A 22,597-nucleotide genomic window follows, 5' to 3' on the forward strand; every position below is an offset into this window, starting at 1 on the left:
CCAGCTGCCTTCTGGGGGACAATGGACTTAATAGCGTTGACCACTTCCCTTTCGGTAAAAGGATTAATATCCGGTGAACCCACTGGGGGGAAAGCCTCCATACAAGGAAGCTCCCCCTCGCTCTCGGACAAGGAAGAGTAAAGTTTAGAGAAATGCTCAAACCAAACCGCACTAGTGATGTTACAGGTCATAAGCTCATGAGCTGGTCTATTTTTGGTCCTAATTGTACTCCAGAAGTGGCCAGAGTCCCGTTTTAAAGAAGCCTCCCTAAGTGCCTGCCAGTAGAGTTCTTCCCAAGCCTTTTTAGCATTTGATACACAGATCCTATACTCCTTCCTGGCCAGCTGGATCTCAGATGTAATCCTACTTTTAAGGGCCGTGATTAAGGCAGATTTCTTCCGCCTACAATTTTGTGTATACCAGCCTTCCATGGATTTATGCTTACCCCCCCCCCCCCCTCGCTGGTCCGCCTTTCCACATACTAGAAATAAGTTCCCCAGTTCTTTGATAATACCTTGAAAAAAGATTGGAACCTTGTCAGAAGCAGCCTCATAGATATTAAACGCAGCCAGCTCAACTTGTGCTGTGCACAGTATTTCCCCGATCAAGTGAACTTTCTTATCATCGAGCATCACTTTACACCATTTAAGGCGCCGTCCGCAGTTTGCGGGGCGCACCTCAAGAGTTGACATAAAGCTTCCTATTGACGTGATCATAGACCCATTTACTCCCTCCCAAAATGGTTTTAAGCTTAAAGATAACTGATTATGGTCGCTATCAACAGAGGGGATTATTTCCATGTCTAGCACATATGACCAAAGTTTAAAGTCAAGAAGTATATAGTCTATCCTCGAAGTATGGTTTATCCTGTTGTAGGTGTGAGCACCTTGCAGGTCCGAGGCTGTTCTACCGCTAGCCGCCCTTAATCCAAACTCCATAGTCATTGTTAGTAAAGGAATGCCTCTTTTGGCGTCATCCTCCAATAGATCAGGGAGGTCTAATGATGCAAGGGGCTCAAAAGAGCAATTAAAATCTCCTGCTACCAGGACGTGAGATGCGTGATGGCACTTACGCAGTTCCCTCTCTAGAAGTGTAAGAGTGGGTGACAAGGCTCCTCCACTTAAACCCCTGGCATAGATATTAAATATATCAAAAGATTTCCTTCCCTGGGCTCCCTTAAGGGTGAGCCTTAAGATATCTGGAGAGATATTATGGGCCTGTCTAATAGTGCACCCAAGAGAGATACTAACCCAAATGAGAAGACCGCCTGAAGGGCGTCCTCTCCCAGACGAGGATAAGATGGCTGGCTCAAAGAAGGTAGAATAGCCAACCATATGATGGGGCACTGTGCTCCAAGTCTCCTGAAAAATTCAGATACTATAAGACTCTATCAGAGAATTCCAAGTTGGAAGATCTAATTTGCTGGCGATGCCAGCAACATTCCAGCTTAGGAGCATTAGAGGAAGGGCGTCTGTATGTGAGTCACGAGATGTAGGAGGGATGGCAAAGCTAGGAGTGGCCTGGGACAAATTAGATATGGGAGGCAATAACGGGTAGATTATATCCTGGGAATTTGGACCAAACTGTGGTCTTTGGTGATGGGCATGGAATGTCAAAGTGGTAGGTGGAGAATCCCCAGCAGGTTCGGGGAAAACTTCTGCAACTTCGTTGTGTTGGTCACCAGCGGGATACAGAAATCGACCGCAGCAGAATTTCTATGTCAATAAGAATCATAGTATCCATGCGAATCACGATGTCTAATGGAGGCATGGTCATTAACACTGGTGGTCTGGGCCCCCTTATGCAACCCATCGTAGGCCAAGTGGAAAAAAGACTGAACAGTGAAAATATACAGAATCTGAATAGAATTGACTTAAGTCAAGACATCCTATACCATTTATAGCAGAGCCTGAATGATGGTTACAGATCAGCCTTGTAACACGAGGATCCCTAAAGTTTACAAGGATACAATCACCAGAGATGTTTTTACGTCTGTTACCCACCCAGGAAACCCTTCTAACATGAAGAACATGGCCGTCCAGGTGCCTAGGAAGCGGCTTGTTAATATTAAGCCAGTGTTGTTTTTTTTAATTCGGTAAAGGATTCAGTTTTACCAGCTTTAAGCTGAGGAACTCCTGTTAAAACAGCCACAAAAGGTAGGCACTCCGGTGGCAGATTAATGTGGGGTAAGTTATGCTGGGTGCAAGTAGCATTTTCATTTGGTTGGTCTTGTGCGGGATCCTTATAAAGTGATTTGGGTAGACTCTGGATGGATTCTGCCTCCTGCCCTAGTGTTTCAAAATTTTTGTGGCTATTAGTTGGACCAGAAACTAGTTTTTTATTTTCCGTGGATTTTCTGTCCAAGATGCGCGAAGATACTTGGGATTTGTGACCTGATGGGTTGACTCCAATCTTGGGCCCTAAATTTAAATTAATATTCGGATTTGGCAGAGTAAGTTGGGAAGTAGACTCGTTTGAGATGTTAGGAATAGGGTCTATAATAACAGGATTATCATGGCCAATCTTCGAGTGCAACTTAATTAGTGATTTGAGCGAGAAGAAATTGTCTAAAGAGGCCTGTTCAAATCTCTCGAGCCTCTCGGACAGAGTCTTCACTCTTTCAATCAAGGGGAGTGTGAAAGATTTAATTAGAATTTCAATTTGGTCAACAAGAGAAGATTGAAACTCGGGGCCATGTAAACCAGGATTCAAAGGTAACTGCTCTACAGATGTTGTATGGGGGACCAAATTAGTGGGGTGCGCAGTGGATGATTGTAACCTCTGGTGTTGGGGTGTAGATATTGCTGTGCGACCCGCTTTCGTGCTGATGGTATTGCACGATTTGGTTTTACATTTCTTAGATGCTTTTGATCGGTCCCCCTTATGCCCACTACCCATTCTTTTCCTTTTACTTGGGACATCTTTCAATCCGACAATATTAGATGACTCAAGAGAAACAGGAATATCAGGGGAAGGTGCTAGGTCGACAATAGACTCTGTGGCTGCCGTTGAGATTACCAGCAGGGGAGAGCGGGACAAATCTAACTGCGGTGAGGGGCCATGACCTGAAGAGCGATCTAGATTTACATCCATTCTGGGCGCCGTACTTAGGTTATTTCCCAGTGTGGTAATGTTAGTTTGATTAATTTCTGTGACAGGGGAAGTAGCCATTGCTATGTTGCCCAGTGATGAACGCTTAGCATTGAGCTGATCAAGAGAGAAACGGCGTTCAGTGATAGCTATTTCCTTTTCGAGGACAGAACAGGCGAGTATTAGAAATTGATCTAAAGTGCCACTAACTGTGCTCCCACCGGGCCCGCCTCCCTTACCCGAACGTGTAGACATGGCCATAAGCTCAGTTACAAGGTACAAAGCTAGACAAGTAGTACAAATAACTGTACACTGAAGCTAACACATCCACACTTACTCCACGAGATGCTTGATGACGGAAGACTTTCCCAGGACCAACAACACAGTGGGACCAAGAGGTATGGCCCAGCCCGGCCTCCCTCGGCCCCTGACGGCCACAGACGGTCCCGCCCTTGTCCCGGGCTTTGCCCGGGCTCATTCCCGCGCGCGTTTCGTGCTGCGGAAGCAGTAGTGGATAGATATAGAACTATTGGGCGGGAGGGAGGTTGGGCGGCCCTAGGCACAGGTGGAATCAGCAGAGGGCGCCTGGGGGATGTAGTTTTCCTCCCTGCCTTCCTTTCCCCAAAGCGACAACGATAACCAGCAGCGGAGGCTCGGTGTCAGTAGTGAAACTCAGAGTACAGCACCGCAGGATACAATGTTGCAGGATGAACCAAAGGTCTGCCAAAGACGAAGCGGGACCCGCGCCAGCGGGTTCCGCGAGGTTTCTTGTAGCACCAGTGGGCGGGAGGGAGGCTGGGCGGCCCTAGGCACAGGTGGAATCAGCAGAGGGCGCCTGGGGGATGTAGTGGGTGTGCTTGAGTGTATTGTAATAGTTGTGTTTCTGTATGTAATGCATGTGTGTGAGGGAATTTGTGTGGATGTGGAGGTGTGTGTTAAGTGTATGTGTGTGTGTGAGACTGTGTGTGGGGGTGTGGAGGGGGCTGTATTTTGTATGGGTATGTGTGTGTCTAAGTCTGTGTATGTACAGGTTTGTGAATTAATGTGTAGGTATATCTGTATGGGTGTGTGCGTGCATGTTAGTATGGAGGCCTGTGTGTGGGTGTAATTGTTTGTGAGTCTTTGTGCAGGTGTGTGACTGAGTGTGTGTGTTGATGTGTGGGGGTACCTGTGCATGTGTGTATTTGCCTCAGTGTGGGTGTCTGCCTGAGTGAGTGGGAATAGTTTTGTGAGTATGTATGTGTGTGAGGTTATGTGTTGTGTTGTATGTTTATGGGTATGTGTGCAACAGTGTGAGTGAGCATGTGGGTATGTTTGTGCTGATTTATGTGTCTCAGTGTGTGAGTGTGTATGTGTGTGTGTGTGTGATAGGTGATATGTGTATGTATATGAATGTGTGTATGTTTATAAATGTGTATGTAGGTGTATGTGTGGTTGAGTGGGTGTCTGTGTCAATGGGTGTGTGAGTAAGTGTGTGTTGAGTTATGTGGTTATGTGTGTAGAGTTGTGTGGATATGTGTGACTGTGGTGTGGGTTTATGTGAATGCATCTATGAGTGTGGAGTTGTGTGGGTGTGTGTCTAGGGTTGTGTGTGTCTGTGGTGGGATTGTGCAACTGTGTGGGGGAGTTATGTGAGTGGTTGGTATGGTCTGTCTGTGGGGTTGTGTTTGGGTTGTATGAGTGTGTGAATGTGTGAATGTGGGGATGGGCTTGTGTAGTAGGGTTGTGTGGGTTTGTGCATGTGACTGTGTGTTCCTATTTTGCACTTTTTGCTGTGAATGCATGTGTGCCTGTATGTGTTGCCAGTAAGTGTGCCTGTGCATGCACAATGGGAAAGCCAGATCTGTGGGCTTTAACAATGCTTGCTACGCCTATGAATCTTATCTACTGGTGATGGCTCTTGGTCTTCTGTGTTCAGACTGCAGTCTAAGTGTACACATAGAGCTATTATTATGTGTTTTAACAAGATGTCAGCGTGTTCAGATTTGATGAGATTTTATAGTAGGTTTTTTGAAGGACTTTACTTATTTCAAAGTTTTATGAAAATAAACTTGTATCCAAGCATACAGCACTAGTTAAAAAAAATAACCCTTTTATAAACATATCTCACACTATTGATTTAGAAACCCAGATGGTGCTGATGTGAAGACTTAACAGTAAATCAATGACAACCCCCTTATTTCCAGCTTGTGGTCTTACCTTGGAGTGATGGGGCGACGTTAAGGAGAAAGAGTATACAAAAGTAGAGCATCGTCAAGCTTTTAGTCTTCATGATCTTAGACAGCTCTCACTGCAAGAAGTGGTATTAAATGTGCGTCCGATATCTAAATAATCCTAAAAAGAAAAGATATCAAAAAATGATTTACAATTTTCTTAGAGAAAGAAATATTAGGGACATTGGTGATAAATTAAATAAAATTGCGAGGAAACGTGCAGATGCAAGAAGGAAGGCTCACCCTCTTAACATTATCTGGTTTTACACATTAATACATATCCAATGTGTGTCTACTTTTCACTGAGTCCTAGACAGTAGATAGATGTAACATCATGTCACAAATAACAGACACAAATTTAATTATGTCGTAATTTACTAAACGATACATAGAAACGCTGCTTGTTAAAGTAGGCGCACCCCTACTGCTTCAATACTGGATAATTAGAATTCGATGGCAATAAACGACTGCATATCATTGTTTGATCATCAAGTGGTGCGGTCAACTGTTTATAAGAATCAGAATAGCGATTCTCCAAATTGAATGGGAAGAGAATCTAAATTTCAAAGACATTGAGGCTAACATTATGCATTATTCCTTTAATACCATTCCACGGAACACATCAAAGAAACATTATAGAACAGAACATTCAAAACGTATAATAAGTCTGTGCAGTAAACAATCTGCCTCTTTTAAATGCCAAACGGGCTCCCTCCTTCAGGCATGAATGAAGATAAAGAATCCACTTGAAGCGAAAAAAAGTCAGAGGAACGAAGCTCCTTATATCAAGCGAACTGAAGCTCCTTATAGCAAGCAAACTATTAGTTATTATCTGGAACCTCCAGTTTATACAAGTCTGAACAACAAGAAATGAACAAGGCACTCAATCATTAAAAATGTCATCTATAGCAATGACATCTTTTTTCAGCTTCCCCTTTTTGGTATTTTTTTATGCTCTATTATCCTAAAAAAGGTATATCCCAATAATCCAGGATGGGAGGTTGGGATAATGTCAGCCTCCGTGTCTTTAATGAAATTCAGATTCTCTTGACATTTAGTTTGGAGAATTGCTATTTCATTACAAGACTAGAGGCTGCCATTATGCAAGTTGTTAGCCTATTAATACCACATCAGACACGTTCAACTGGTAATTACAGTAATGCTTTGTAAAGGTGGAGGAATCAGAGAAGTGTAATATAATGCAATGTTTTTTATTGTTTCTTTAATGCATCTTTTAAAATGTCAACAACACGAGTTATGCATGCAGCACTTGATGTCTGTGCATGCGCTCATGGTATCACTGTAGAACACTATGTTTGTCTTTAAATCTGCGCTCGTGTCATATTGTTAGATTACAGTGTTTTCCTTTAAAATGTCTTCCACGTGCGCTTTGTGTGTAGTTAGCTCATTTCCCGTTAATGGAACCAGTAAGCTGTTGGATCCGAGCTGGAAGTATATGAAGTGTTGTGGGTCTGTGGATTTTGAATAAAGAATCTCTTGGATTTAGCTTTGTTGCCTCCAAAACTCATCTTTACAACCAGTCAGTGGCTCTCTAAATAACCTACAGTCTGCCACCTTTAAAAAAGGACTGACTAGCCATTGCACTCCTCATAAAGTGTGCTTGAAACGTCTGCAAATCGACACCAGCTAGCTGCATAGTCCATTTCACCCTCTGAGCAATAGTTGAAGTGATAACAGCTTTGAAGGGTTTTACAAAGGAAATCAAAAGCTGGTCAGTACCATTATGATGAAGCTCACTCATTCTGAAATTGTACTCCCTCATGCAATTGACAACACTCACCTTTCTGCATGAAAGAAAGTTTTGATAAAATATAGTGCTAGAAATCGTTTCTGTTCTTCTAGGTATCTCAAATGTAACCCCAAAGGCATCATAAACACTATTATTACTCAACTCCAAAGCTTTAACATCGACACTCATAGATAAGATATTTAACAAAGTAAGATCCAAACAACTATTACCAGGCCAAGAGGAAAACATAGAAAGAACTAAATTAACATCCCATAGGATATCGTACCTAGATCTAGGGGCTCTCCTTAACCTGATGCTTTTAAGGACTCTACAAAATGAAACATTCTTTCCTACACTCCTGCCATTGACCAGACTGTGCCCCAAAGAGATTGCGTACCTATTGCAGTCTATCGTTCTATGATTAAGGCCCCTATCAAACTGTTCTACGAGAAAGTTAACTACTTCAACTATAAAAGCCTCCACGGGACCCAAGTCCCTTTCCAAGCACCAACGTACCCACATCTTCCAAATTCCTCTATACCTACAGCGGGTTCCTGGAGCCCAAGACTCCTCCAGGAGTTCCTGAGCTCTTCGTGTAAGGCCCAACATTTCTCTAGATCGCATGATATTCCCCAAGCAACAAAGCTCAAAGTTCCAATCAGAAGGTTTTTTGATTATGGAATGTGCAGCAGGACAGAAGTCAAAGTCTTTTTTTTTATGTTTAACAATTTTTATTGAGTTTAAGAGAAATAAACAGAAAAATACAATCAAGCATAAAATGAACATCTTGTTCATAAATTATAAAAAATCAATTAATATCAACATACCATAAATTATCGAATAATAATAAAGGAGAAAAAAAATGAAAAAGAACTAGAGAAAAAGGAAAAGAGAACTAAAGAAGGATAGGGACAAAGGAAATAAAGATACACAATTAAAGCAAAGAAGCATGTGAAGAAAGATAAGATGTAAAGGGTAACCAGAGAAGATCAGATTACATTTTTTGAGAAAGAACAGAAGAAGAAACATTGGCAATTCGATGTTCATCGCAAATAAAATTCCACCACATTAAAATAGATATTTTGGAGTTGTCTTTCCAAGAAGATAGAATGACTTTAAACGCCAATGCAATAAAAAGATCGAACAATAAAGAGATAGAAGTGGAGTTCTCCAAATCAGGTGATGAGGAACCTAAAAAAACATTATGAAATGATAAAGTCAAATTACAGTTAAAAATACGCATGCAAATTAACCAAACAGATTTCCCAAAATTTAAAACATTAGAACAATCAAACAGTAGATGTCTCAAAGTGCCAGTATGTTTAGAGCAGGACCAACACAATGGAGATGTGGAAGGGGAGAACTTGGATATGCAAACAGGAGTAATAACAGCTCTATTATAGATAAAATACAAAGATCGAGTTATACGGGCAGCAGCAGAAATTTTAAATAACTTAGACCATAATTTATCCCAAACAGATATAGAAAATGAAAGGGATTAATCTATTTTCCAAGCAAGTTCAGTAGGAGATTTGGATCTCTCGGTTAAATGCAACAGCACTATTTTATAAACAAGAGCAGCTTTAGGTTTATACACAGGAAATAGATTGTATAACGGTGTCGGGGGAGTAAGGGATGGTAGGGTAGCAGGAGGGTCAAAAAGAGCTAACTGAGACTAACGCAGCTGAAATTAAAAGATATTCATTAAGAAAGGTATCAGGTAAATGAAAACGTGTTTGCAAATCAAGGAAGGGAGTAACAGAGTGTTGGAGAATTAATTGATGTACAAAAATAATACCCTTCTCATCCAATGTTTGTAGTAGAATGACTTGCCCTTGTATTTAAGACATTTATTATACCAAATAGTAGAGGATAAAAACCATTGAAATGGAGTTAGACCATTAGCAAATGTATTATACATTAAATTTTGGGAATATTTTAATATAGGGTTATTAGAGATGAAAGTACAATTAGACATATAAATCACATTCTGAAAAGAAAAATCCTTTAAAAAGGAACACTCAAAAACAATCCATCTAGGTATAGGAGTGTCAGTGAAATCAAAGGATAAAGCAAAGGATTGTTTAATGAGAAAGGCTGAATGGTAGGCCTTAAAAATCGGGAAAACGCACTCCACCTTCAGACTTAGGCCACTTAAGTTGTAAGGGCAATACGTGGGTGCTTTTTGTTCCATAAAAATTTCACACAAATGGAATTAACCTGTGAAAAATAGGTAGTGGGAATGCGAATAGGCAACATAGATAATGTATAAAGGACATGGGGTACAATCATCCTTTTGATAGTATCTAACCTACCCCACCAGGAGAGATAAAGTGGGGTCCAAGTGGAAAGCAGAGATTGAAGTTTAGAAATTAATGCATTAAACGTATAACGTATTGTGGTGGGGAGAGAAGCAGAGAACCAAATACCGAGGTATTTAATTTTTGTGGGGCACCATGTAAAATTAGTGTCATTAAACATATATTGATAGCATAGTGAGTTTAGGGGTAAAACTTCTGTCTTAGAGAGGTTTAACTTATAACCAGAGATGCTGGAGTATAACCGAACCTCAGCCAAGAAAGGGGTAAGGGAAGTAAGAGGATTAGACATATACAACAAAACATCATCGGCATAAACTGATAATTTAGTTACTAAAGAGTTGTGTGAAGCCAGATATAGGAGTGCTAACACGAATACGCTCAAGGAAAGGTTCAAGGCAAAGCACAAATTATAAAGGGGAAAGAGGACAACCCTGACGTGTACCTCGAGACAAAGAAAAACATTTTGAAAAGTGATTGTTTACAAAAATACTGGCCCGTGGACAGGAATATAATAATTTAATATAGGAAATAAAAGTCGGACCAAAACCAAACCAAAGGAGGGTTTTAAACATATATTGCCAATTAATACGGTCAAAAGCCTTTTCGGCATCTAAAGATAGTGCTGCAAGAGGAGATTTGAATTTTTTTGCATGAGAGATAATATTTGCAAACATTCGAAAGTCTTTTAAGCAAGTCCTTTAAATTTCTTAATTCTTCTTCATAAAAAAAGAGATTAGGCATCAGCCAACGCTTTTCGTTCCTATCAGAGGAACTTCCTCAGGGCTACAACAATTGACACAAGACACCACATGAATACTTACAACACAAAAATGTACAACGAATGAATCAACATATATATAAACAAATACCACACATATTGCAAAAAAAGATTTTTTCTTTTACAATGCTAAAAAGAGTATATATGCATAACCCAAAGACATCACTAAATGTACATACACAGACATCACATTATAAAACAGCCCACAATAAATATAACTTCGTGACATATATATAATTTACAAAAATACATACATATAATAAAAGTGGAGTGCTAAACATTCTGATTTCAAAGTCCAACAGTCAAACAAAATGGAGAAAGAAAAAGTCAAATGGAATTTACTAGGGAGCGAGACATGAGATAGACAAAAATTAGACCAAAAACAGGGAGAGAGAGAGCAAGGATACAAAAGTATCTATCTTCAATATTTCTTGCCAGGGTTCCTACGACGTCAAGGGGGCGGTCCTGGCATGACTTAAGTGACCTCTCAAGCCTCTTCCTTGGGTCTATACCCAACTTAAAAAGGAAGGTGATAATCCCTGGTTCTAGGTTAGGGGTGAGGCACACCTTATGTATAACAGACCTCAAGCATTCAGCCCTTTAAACATTCCCGGTATTCTTCTCTAGGGGGTTCTTAATCCACTGTTTGATGAACTTGACCACATGGTCAAGGGGCCACCACTCAGCACTCCTAGGGTGCGCTTAATGCTGTGTGTGGAAAACCTTTCCTCTCCTAAGTGATCTTTGATTACATCATTGGAGGTAGAAGGGGTTTCGTCCTCCGCAAAAAGAACGTCCCCATAAAAATCCCCTTGATCAAGGACTAAAACGTATTTGTCTAAGGGGGCCTCGCTATGTGGATCCTCCTCTCCCAAATCAGTATTTTGAATGCCGCTACAGTTTCCTGATTCTGCTGTGCCACATCCGATACCTTTCAATTTTGTGCTGCATAGGACATCCATGCTTTGTGTGGTGCTTAGACATCCCATTCTTTTGAGGTGCTTAGACCTCCCGCTTTTCTTGAGGTGCGTGGCCCTCCCATCTCTTTGAAGGATATTGTTCCTTTCTCAATATGCCTAGACTTTCTCTTTCCCCCTTTGTCGCCATAATCGGAAACTGCCCTGAAATGAATCCATAGTCATTTCCATTTGCTGATCCGCTACATCCTTTCATTGAATTTTTCCCTGTGAAATCCCAGGGTTTTCTCCTTCTTGATCAGACATGTTAGTCTATAATGAGGGAAAATAAATATATGTTATACATGTATAAGGGTAATGGAGGTAATTCCTGTAGGAATTAAGTAAAAAAAGATTGAACAGTAACTGTTTGAAATGACAAGGCTCTAATAAAGGACGTAAAAACACAAGGCCTTTAAATATAAGGCAACCACTTTGGACTGAAAGAATTCAATGAAGGGCATGCACCAGACGAACAGCTGATTGTGTGGACACTGTCAACTGCCAACGTGACCCGTTACAGTGTCTCCCATTGGCCGCCCAGAATCCTTGAGAATTATTTACCAAAAGCTAAAGTTTAAGTGCTGCCAGTTTGCCCAGAAGTATCTGGCCGAACATTCGCACTTTAAGATTATCTAAGAGATGGCAAAGGATTCGAAAGCTACATCCAGGGATCTGTAGAGGTAAAATTTCCAATGGGTCTAACAAACTTCGAGGGAAGACATCAACAGATTTTGTTATAGAAATGACCGAGGCACAACAGCCACAACAAACCATTGCTACTGCCAGTGAATAGACTTATTGCAATCAGACTCCCGTCACCTGTTGATGTACCACTCTAAGTAAAGAAGGGTGTGGTCCCATCACTTTTACATCAAAACTGTGTAAGGTTAGGTTAAAGCAACATACATAGAAAAGATAGAACTAAAACATATTTAGCTCAAGTGTTATTTAATCACACCAAGCACCTGATATTCATGAATAAGTACATAATTTTCAGCAAAACATTAAAACGTAACGTTGGTGTGCCCAACTGAGTGAAGTAGGAGAAGGGGGGAGGGGGGTGATTCGTGTGAGATAGAAAGGCAAGTGACAAATATAAAATATAAAATAACACAATCAAATTGTTAAGCACACTATTTAGTGCCACATGTTCGTAATGTAAGTTCATAACAATATGCATTACACTCATTTACATAGCCATGTACAAAATAAGGTCACAGTGTAATAATGCACTCTTGGAGATACTGGCATCAATGGTGCGTCGACGTTTCGACCCCTGTAATCATGTAGGTTGAGTCTAGTCCTTACTAACGGGGTCTTCTTCAGGACCAGAGTGAGAGCAGAGGGGCACCGTATCTGATTAAGGAAAATGCCTGATTGGTTCCATGTTCCAACATGGACGATAGGGCGTCTAAAGCTCCGAACAAGTATGGGCGAGAGTGATGAACACTCAGAGTGAGGATATGAATTCCAAACAAAGTCTTTAAAGCAGAATAAATGCTGCTAGAGAAACGGTGGCGAAGCATCACGGAGGGGTGTTTGACCTGACAAGGAGTAATTAAACCAAATCTCCAGCCAGTATTCGTGATTTATTTCACCGATTGACCGATGGCTTTGCCACCGTTTCTCTAGCAGCATTTATTCTGCTTTAAAGACTTTGTTTGTCAAGTCAAGTCAGAGGTTCTTATATCGCGCACATATCACTCAGCGAGTTTCATGGCGCTTGCAGAAACACTCCGAAAAGAAAGAGGACCACAGATTAATTGCTGAAGAGCCAGGTCTTTAACTTCTTGCGGAAATCACCATGATCAGGCATGTTACGGAGATAAGGCATCTTGTTCCATGAAGAAGGGGCCAAATAGGAGAAGGCACGGCCACCCTGCCTAGCAGTGTGAATCCTGAAGGGGGTCAGCAAGGCAGCATCACTGGAGCGCAGAACCCTATAGAGTTGGTACCAACGAAGTTTCGGCAACCAATACTTGGGACCGTTTCCATACATTTGCTTGTGAGTTAAGCATAGTGTTTTAAAAAGAGTTTGTTTTCTTACAGGGAGCCAATGAAGGGTGTTTAAGCAGAAGCGGGCCGAGGTCCTGTATGGACAGTCCAGAACTAACCTGGCAGCCGTATTTTGAAGGACTTGAAGTTTAGCCAAGAGATCTGAGTTAATAGCATGCAGAAGCGAATTGCCATAATCCACTCTGTTCATGATAAGGCCTTGTATTAGAGGTCTACGGGCCTCAAGAGGAAGCCACTTAAACACTTTACGCAGGCTCCGCATAACACCATAACATGTGCTAATCACATGCTTTACGTGGCCACTCATAGACAGGTTGTCGATGTAGAAGCCCAGGTTCCGGACCACGTTCTTGTGTGAAGGGCATGGGCCGAGCTTAGACGGCCACTAGTCATGCGTCCAATGGTCAGCTGCTTTGCCAAACAGCATGATCTTTGTTTTGGTTCCATTTAATTGGAGATGGTTTGATGACATCCATTCATCCACCTGGATCAGACAGTCTTTAACCTCTTCTGTGCCCATGACGAGATAGTCTCGTCATGGAGCACGGTTGCGCTGTGCCCATGACGAGACTATCTCGTCATGAACCCCACCCACTAATACAACGCCCGGCACAGGAGGGGGAAAGGGCGTGGCACTGAAGGAGTTAAAACGCTGCCTAGTGTCCCCGGGGTCAGGGCCCAAGGTGATTAGAATTTGAGTATCATCCGCGTAAGATATGACATCAAAGCCATATTGTCTAATCACAGCGGCCAGCGGGGTCATATAAAGATTAAAAAGGGTGGGGCTCAATATAGAGCCCTGAGGAACACCCATCTTTACCGTTTGTTCGCTAGACGTGATGTTGCCCATCTGGACCATGGTTTTGCGATCTCTCAAGTAGCTGCTGAACCAGTTTAGGGCCGGCCCCCTGACCCCCATCTCCCAAAGTCGACGTTCAAGTATATGATGGGAGATGGTGTCAAAGGCCGCCGACAAATCAAGCAGAATGAGGATGGCTGACTGCTGCTTATCCAAGGCTAATCTGATATTGTCCGTGATCTCAATCAGTGCCGTCTCCGTGCTATGTGCCGCACGGAAACCGGATTGGGAGGGATCCAAAAGATCATGGCTTTCAAGGTGATTTACGAGCTGCTTATTTACTGGAGACTCCAATATTTTTCCAAAGTAGGGTAGCAGGGAGATTGGCCGATAGTTCGATAGGATTCATATCCTCACTCTGAGTGTTCATCACTCTCGCCCATACTTGTTCGGAGCCATAGTCGCCCCATCATCCCTGTTGGAACATGGAACCAATCAGGCATTTTCCTTAATCAGATACGGTGCCCCTCTGCTCTCACTCTCACTCTTGTCCTGAGGAAGACCCCGTTAGTAAGGACTAGACTCAACCTACATGATTACTGGGGTCGAAACGTCGACGCACCATTGATGCCAGTATCGCCAAGAGTGCATTATTACACTGTGACCTTATTTCGTACATGGCTATGTAAATGAGTGTAATGCATATTGTTATGAACTAACATTACGAACATGTGGCACTGAATAGCGTGCTAAACAATTTGATTGTGTTATTTTATATTGAATATTTGTCACTTGCCTTTCTATCTCACATGAATCACCCCCCTCCCCCCTTCTCCTACTTCACTCAGTTGGGCACACCAACGTTATGTTTTAACATTTTGCTGAAAATTATGTACTTATTCATGAATATCAGGTGCTTGGTGTGATTAAATAACACTTGAGCTAAATATCCTTTAGTTATATCTTTTCTATGTATGTTGCTTTAACATAACCTTACACAGTTTTGATGTAAAAGTGCTGGGACCACACCCTTCTATACTGCCCTTCACCCAGGTCCCAGTGATTTTGGGTATACCCTTTTCTATAACATACCACTCTAAGTAGCAATAGCTATGCACAGACTGGGTCCCGTGCTCACTGTCAGTAGAAGCAAGCGCAACATGGCTGATGAGCCGGTTACTAGGGCAAAACTGGTCTTGGGTTGCTTGAGTACTGGTTTAGGGAGAACCTGGCCCGGCAGTTCGGGCTGGACCGCTCCCATGGGGAGCAGGGTCAAGCCTAATTTGCATATGGCTGGGTCCAAACTTACATGCCATGGTGAGCAAAAGAACAGTGGGCTGCAGTGTTGCCCTGAGCTGTGGCCAGTAGTTAAACCCATTGCAAGCAGCCTTACATCTACTTTTGTGCGTTACAATATAATAAACACCCATGACCATATCATCACCCTTCCCCCACCACAGTACTAATGTTGAAGATATAAGTGGTCTTATCACTACATACTATCGTTCTATAGCAATACAGGACAGCCTTCCTGGAGACGAACGGCTCCCTCGACCCATGACAGTCCGGATTCCGAGCGAACCACAGCAACGAGACCGCCCTCATCGCGGCCACCGACGACATCTGGACCCTGCTGGACAACGGAGAAACCGCCGCCCTCATCCTGCTCGACCTCTCGGCTGCGTTCGACACGGTCTGCCACCGCACCCTGACAACCCGCCTCTGCCACGCCGGGATCCAAGGAAAGGCCCTGGAATGGATCACCTCCTTCCTCTCCGACAGAACCCAAAAAATCCGTCTCCCGCCCTTCCTCGCAGAAGCCAACAAGATCATCTGCGGCGTACCTCAAGGCTCCTCGCTCAGCCCCACCCTCTTCAATGTCTACATGAGCCCACTCGCAGTCATCGCGCGCAAGCACAACCTCAACATCATCTCCTACGCCGACAATACCCAACTGATCCTCTCCCTCACCAACGACCCCACCTCCGCCAGAGCCAGCTTCCAGGACGGAATGAAAGACATCGCAGACTGGATGAAGCTCAGCCGCCTGAAACTGAACTCAGACAAGACGGAAGTCCTCATCCTTGGCCCGTCCATCTCCGCCTGGGACGACTCCTGGTGGCCCCCTGCTCTGGGCCCCCCACCCAAGCCCACAGACCACGCACGCAACCTGGGCTTCATCCTTGACTCCTCCCTCACAATCCAGGCAAATTAACGCCGTTACCTCCTCCTGCTTCAACACACTCCGCATGCTCCGTAAGATCTTCCGCTGGATCCCCACTGGAACCAGGAAAACGGTCACCCAGGCCCTCATCACCAGCCGTCTGGACTACGGGAACGCCCTCTACGCTGAGACCACTGCCAAACTACAGAAAAGACTCCAGCGCATCCAAAACGCCTCAGCACGACTCGTCTTGGACATCCCCCGACACAGCCACATCTCCGCCCACCTGAGGCACCTGCACTGGCTCCCCGTCAGCAAGAGGATCACGTTCAGACTCCTCACCCACACACACAAAGCTCTCCACGACTTGGGCCCCGAATACCTCAACCACCGCCTCACGTTCTACACGCCAATCCGCCAGCTCCGATCCGCCAGCCTCGCCCTCGCCCTCGCCACCGTCCCACGGATCCGCAGAACCACCACCGGAGGAAGATCCTTCACCTACCTGGCATCCAAGACCTGGAACACCCTCCCCACCCACCTACGACTCACCCAGGACCATCTCTCCTTCAGGAAGCGACTCAAGACCTGGCTTTTCGAGCAGTAGCAGCCCCCTCCCTCTTCCCCCCCCCCCCAGCACCTTGAGACCCTAGCGGGTGAGTAGCGTGCTTTAGAAATGTTCTTGATTGATTGATACTCCATATCTTCACCAATGAGGTCCAACTTAAACCACCAAAAAGCATGAAACAACCACTGAAAAATATCTACACCGTTTAACAGGAACCAAAAAGTATTTCATCATCCTCAAATGGGCACAGCTCCACAGAAACTTACAAAGTACCACATATAACATCAACAAACTTGCCCCCCTAGAATGAAAATCAATGAGACAAACCCTCTGTACCTTAACACAATAATGATCTAAACTCCAGTCAGAGAACTGTAAAAAACACAGTTGCAGAATTCCCATTGGGCTGAGAGGGCTTTCTAAACATCATACACGTTGACAATGAAGAAAGTTGAAATTACCTGTAAAACAGAAACTTTAAAGTGAAGTACAACATCTCTCATGCTCTACAGCAGTTATAGACATCAATAGCAGCAGTGGGCAGGTGCAAGACTGACATTTTGTTTGCAAATTTTCATGGATTTTTGTTTAAATTTTCTTGGGGGACAGCTTACAGACAAAACGCGCTGGCTGCACAATATTGACTTCAGGGCATCCCTTGCAAGGCAGCATGCGGACTGGGACAAGCCGGGCCACACTGTGGCTTGGCTCCTGCACTCAGAAGAGCCCCAGCCAGTTATCTGTGCAATTCGTGCCCCAGATAGAGCGGTGGTGAATGCCCAAGCTGACATCTGTGAGACTTTTGCTCAGTATTATGAATGGTTCTATTCTCCCCCGGCCGATCCCACCCTTGCTCGCCTCCAGCATTCAATAGCAAGGGCTGCCCGTCCTCGCTTGAGCCCTTTACAATTTCAGGAGCTTGAGCAACCCCTGCAGGAGGAGAAACTCCGCCCTGCTATTAGCCAGATGGCTAAGAATAAAGTTCCGGGGACTGATGGACTCCCGATTGAATTTTATGGGGTATACCAGACGACCCTTGCACCAAAGTTCCTTGCAGTATACCAGGAGGCGCATCGGCATGTCCAGCTGCACGACTGGCACGGGTTGTCAAGGTTTGTTGGATTAGATATAGCCAGCTGCGGCAAGCGACACCGCCATATGCCCACACCTTCTGATCTGGTGTATGCCCAGCTTGAAGGCCCTGCTAGCCATGGCGGGAGGCAGAGCTTTTGACCCCTAGGGGACCTTTATCAGAATGGAACCATGCACTCCTTCCAGGATTTGCAGGACGTTAATGTCCTACAAGCCAGTCAGTTTTTGACGTATAATGCTCTAGTGCTGGTGCCTAGATGCATATGGAGCGCGGGCCAGGAGGCTGCAGCCCTGCATCATGGGCTGCAGTATGTGTTGGCCCATGGATTGGGCCGTAGAGCAGTCACTATTCTCAACACACAATTGCAGACCGTGGATACTGCTCTCTCATTGTTGGGCAAGCCCAGGTGGGAGGAAAGCCTGGGCACTACCCTGACTGACAAACAATGGGAGGATGGTATTAGAGCAGGTCAAACGAGTGTCCCGAAATGTGAGACTGAAATTTACCCATTTCAGTTATTTGTACATACCTTACACCCCACCGCTTACACAAGATGTTTTAGGGAGTGACCGTGACATGCCCTGGTGTGGTTACCACAATACGACCTTCCTACATATGGTGTGGGAGTGCGCCGCCAGCACAGAGCTGAGTGCATGTCATGGAACACATAACAGAGATAAGGGGGATGGCTGTTCCACTGGATCCCATGTTTTGTTTGCTAGGGATCACGAAGAGCTTGAAACGCTCTAATGCTCTGCTCAAATTTGCTGATCTGGCAATGGTTCTTTTCAAGCGCCAAAAATAGCCATGTCTTGAAAGGCGGGACTGCTGCTGCTGATTGATTGTTGGCCCAAAGTCATGCTCCAGTGGGTGACCGCTGAGGCCGACACCATGATGCAAGACTGTAGAGCAAGAGGAGGTGGCAACACTGCCACACTATGGTACATGTATGTGCTCAGACTACAAGACAAATGTGAAGCCCATCCCTTAATTCTATTCTTCCCAGTGTCACAAGGTTGGCCGTCTGTTGGTCTGGGACGCTGCCAGTGCTGCATGGCTGCTGTCCCGCCCCCCACTCTCCTACATGTACACATAGACATAGACTGCTAGATTGTATCATTGTACTTGACTCTCCCTGATGTCCCGGGAAGTTTAGTTCATGTTTAGTTTGTTTCTTGAGGCACCTGATCGAAACATTGCTTGAGCTTTGTGTGCTTGAGGTTCCCTACTGATGACTGACGTAAGGCGCGGGCTGTCTTGGTCTGCCAGCCACCCCAGCATTTGACGAGTGCTTTGGTTGGTAGACGGAGCCATGGCTTGCACATACTCACTTTATTATTTGGATGGATTCTCGTGAAACATTGGAAGACATGGTACTGACAATCAACTCTTTTAATCCTAGGATTCAGTTTACCCATAAAATCAAAGATAAAACGATTGAATATCTTGATGTGACAATTACCAAAAAACTTGATGGAACACGTTTAGAAACCCAAATCTACACTAAACCTATGGATCGAAATAATGCTTTAGAACACTAAAGTTTTCACCCAAGAAGTCTCATTAGACATTTACCTTACTCCCAATTCATCAGGATTAAGGGAATATGCTCTGACCCTCAAGTCTGCACAGACAAGACAGAAGAATATAAACAAAAGTACAAACAAAGAGGATATCCTGAATGGATTTTACAAGATTGCATACAGAGAGCTGCCATTTAAGAACGCAAAGATTTATTAATTACGAATACGGTGAAAAAAACTAACATAGTATTTGTATCCAAATACACAACAAGTTCCCCAGCAATTAAAAGAATTAACACTAACCCTAATAACATGGGGTTTTTACACATAGTCAAAATGACACAATAGCATCCAGTTAGCACTTACCACACTACCCTGCACCACCATATAATTGATTTTCAGTTATTGCCTACTGAATAAATTGGTTACTATCTTGTGTTTCAGTTTTAGCATGCACTGATAAAAATTATGGGTTTATCGTTTTGTTTTTCACATTGTTAATTCTATCTACATAAATAAGCATCCGAATGATTTGTATATATAAAGAGATAAGATCTTAACTCTTTACTCTGATGTGTATTTAAACTTGTTGAAGTAAACTAGCATGGTGAAAGGACTGTGGAACGTTGTTTTCAATAGAGCAACTCCCTAGAGAACATTTTACCAATCACGGTAGTTTATCGTCGTTGTTTCTTTCAGTGTATCACTTGAGATGCGATCCTTTTCATAGTACCATAGAGCTTTTATGGCAGTAACATGAAGTGCGGTTATTTTTTTATATTACAGTGAATGGACATCAGATTTGCGTTTAGGTACAATTAGATTATGTACGTAAACACACATTGTTTTTGAGTAATTATTTATAATTTAAGTAAGTTTCTCGTTTATTTTCTAGTTATATTTGAATGGAAATCTTCATATAGGGCACTTCCCATGATGGCGCCTAAGGACAAGTGTTTTAGGACTGTACGTTCTGTGTCAGTCCGTCGTTGATGTCACTGACTAGAGTTGTGTTCGCATGGCTAAAATTGCGAGTTCTAGGGGGGAATCCTCACGAGCATTGCGGAAGTTGATTCTTGAACGTTATCATTACGTCCTCAGAGGGGTAATCTAACTTGCCAATTTATTCTTCTTTTTTTGTGTAGATATACGTTAGAATGGGTGCTTAAGAGGTAATAACTTTGACTAGTATGAGCGCGGGCGGATTGTCCATAAGCACATTTGGTAGATTTTTACGCCTTATTTATGGTAGATTCTTACGCCTTAACTTTGGTGGTTTGTGTTTCAGATTTTGATTACGATAAACCTTTGAGAGGTAAGAGCTAATAACCATAGCGCATTTTTAAATAGCAGTGGTTTGTAAATCCATGTTTGAGTACAGTTAGGTGTCTGTCACACCAGCAGTGATATTCGGTATTCTCAGTTTATTTTTACTGGGATTGCTGATCTATGAAACTTAGGACGGTCAACTGAAGGTAGGCACTTTCACCACATACAGAGATTTTACATCATTACATTTTGGAAACATTTAAACACTTATTGCATTTTTTCCTGAAGGGGCACTTGGTTCCTGCTAACCGGGTCCCAAGTGCCCGAGCCCTTTCTGTAAAACAAGGTAAATGTTCAATTGTACTCCAATTGTTAAGGACTTTAGCACTCCTAAAAGTCCCTAGTAAATGGTACCCCTGGTACCTAGGGCATGGGTACTGAAAAGGCTCCCTAAGGATTGAAGCATATATTGCGTCACCCTAAGGGACCCACACACAAACACATGCAGACTGCCATTGCAGGCTGAGTGAAATGATGCAAATCATTTTGAAAACACGACATGGCACTTACCCTGTGTGCCATGCCCACAGACACTGCATGCAATATATAACGACATTGCGGAATAAATAATTATTTGCACTAACTTTATGGTCCATGTCCGTTGTTGGAGAGAGGATTCTCGTGGAACACAGGAAAGCAGTGATATAAACCATAGGTTTCAGGCATGTTATAGTTCGAAATTAGCATTTAAAAAACCTTAGAAATTCACTGAAAAGACCATAGGTTTCAGGCATGTTATAGTTAGAAATTAGCATTTAAAAAACCTTAGAAATTCATGTTAAAAACCATAGGTTTCAGACATGTTATAGTTAGTTGGACATTTCACTCGTACAAAACCATAGAAATTCCCCTGTTATAGTTAGTTCAGCTAACTATAACTCGCGCCCCCGCAATGCACTGCTGATGTCACATATTACATCATTCATGACATGGTCAATGACATCACTGATGACATCTCAAATGACATCACTGATGCCATCATCTAGTGACTGTGTTTCTATAAAGTTTAAATATGTTTTATATATATGCCAAGGTGTATTTAAGAATGAGTGGGTGTATAAGTGTCCGGATGGAGGATTTAGTAGGTATGTCACTGACTGTTTTAAGAGAGTTATTACCTGTGGCTTATTGAATGCATGGGTTAGTGACTAAACTGTATGAATGTCTGTATCAGTCTGTCTGCTGTTGTATACGCTGCTCCCTGGGTTGGTTAGTAGCTACATGAGTGTCTATATGAGTTATTGATTGGTTGCCAGAGTATTTATATGGGTGCCTGAGTGTGTGTGTGGGTGCATGGGAGGTGTGTGACTCTGTGCATACATGTTTGAGTGATTGCTTCACTGGCTGTATGGGTTTAATAGTGCATGTGGAAACAGCTGTATGGGTGGGTCAGTGTGTGTATGGGTATATTACTGAGTGAATGAATATCTCAGTGGTACATGTCCAAGTAACTACATATGTAAAAGGCAGTGTATGTGAGAGTTGGAGTATATAAATGACTATATGTGAGAGTTAGGGATTGTGAGAGTGGCTGTATAGATGAGTGTTTACTTGTATCAGTGATTGTATAAGAGAGTAATTATGTGTTTGTTTCTGTCTGAATAAGTAATCTGTTGTGTGTATAACTCTATACGTCAGTAAATGGAAGTGTGATTGATTCTTTGCATAACTGACTAGGTGTGTGAGTAACTCCATAAATGATGGGCGCTGTGTGAGTGACTGTATAGGTGTATGATTGCATATGATAGTGTTGTATTCATGAGTGACTGCATGTACGAGGGACTGTATGGATGAATGAGTGGATGTGTGTCTAGACCGAGGAATGAGTGTGTATGTAGTACCTGGTATTGGTGTGTTGATGGTTTTGAAAATGATACTCTAGATTTTAGAGTGGATGTATCAAAGGTTATATTAGAGTGTGTGGAGGTGCATCAGATTTTCACGTGGATGATGTAATCAGTGATGTCATTTGAGATGTCATCAGTGATGTCATC

At 43.0% G+C, this 22,597-nt stretch overlaps 1 protein-coding gene across 1 annotated transcript in view; it reads right to left on the reverse strand.

Annotated features, from left to right (window-relative positions):
- Positions 1 to 22,597, reverse strand: part of LOC146869601 (butyrophilin subfamily 3 member A2-like) — a 721,276-nt gene that overhangs the window by 647,291 nt on the left and 51,388 nt on the right. The window contains exon 2 of the mRNA XM_085640159.1: positions 5,290 to 5,424. Coding sequence (XP_085496285.1) covers positions 5,290 to 5,362 — 73 coding nt within the window. The 5' untranslated portion in view covers positions 5,363 to 5,424. The remainder of the gene's footprint in view (positions 1 to 5,289; positions 5,425 to 22,597) is intronic.

This window comes from Triturus cristatus, chromosome 1_1 (genome assembly GCF_964204655.1).
Source record: "Triturus cristatus chromosome 1_1, aTriCri1.1, whole genome shotgun sequence".
Lineage (NCBI taxonomy): Eukaryota > Metazoa > Chordata > Amphibia > Caudata > Salamandridae > Triturus > Triturus cristatus.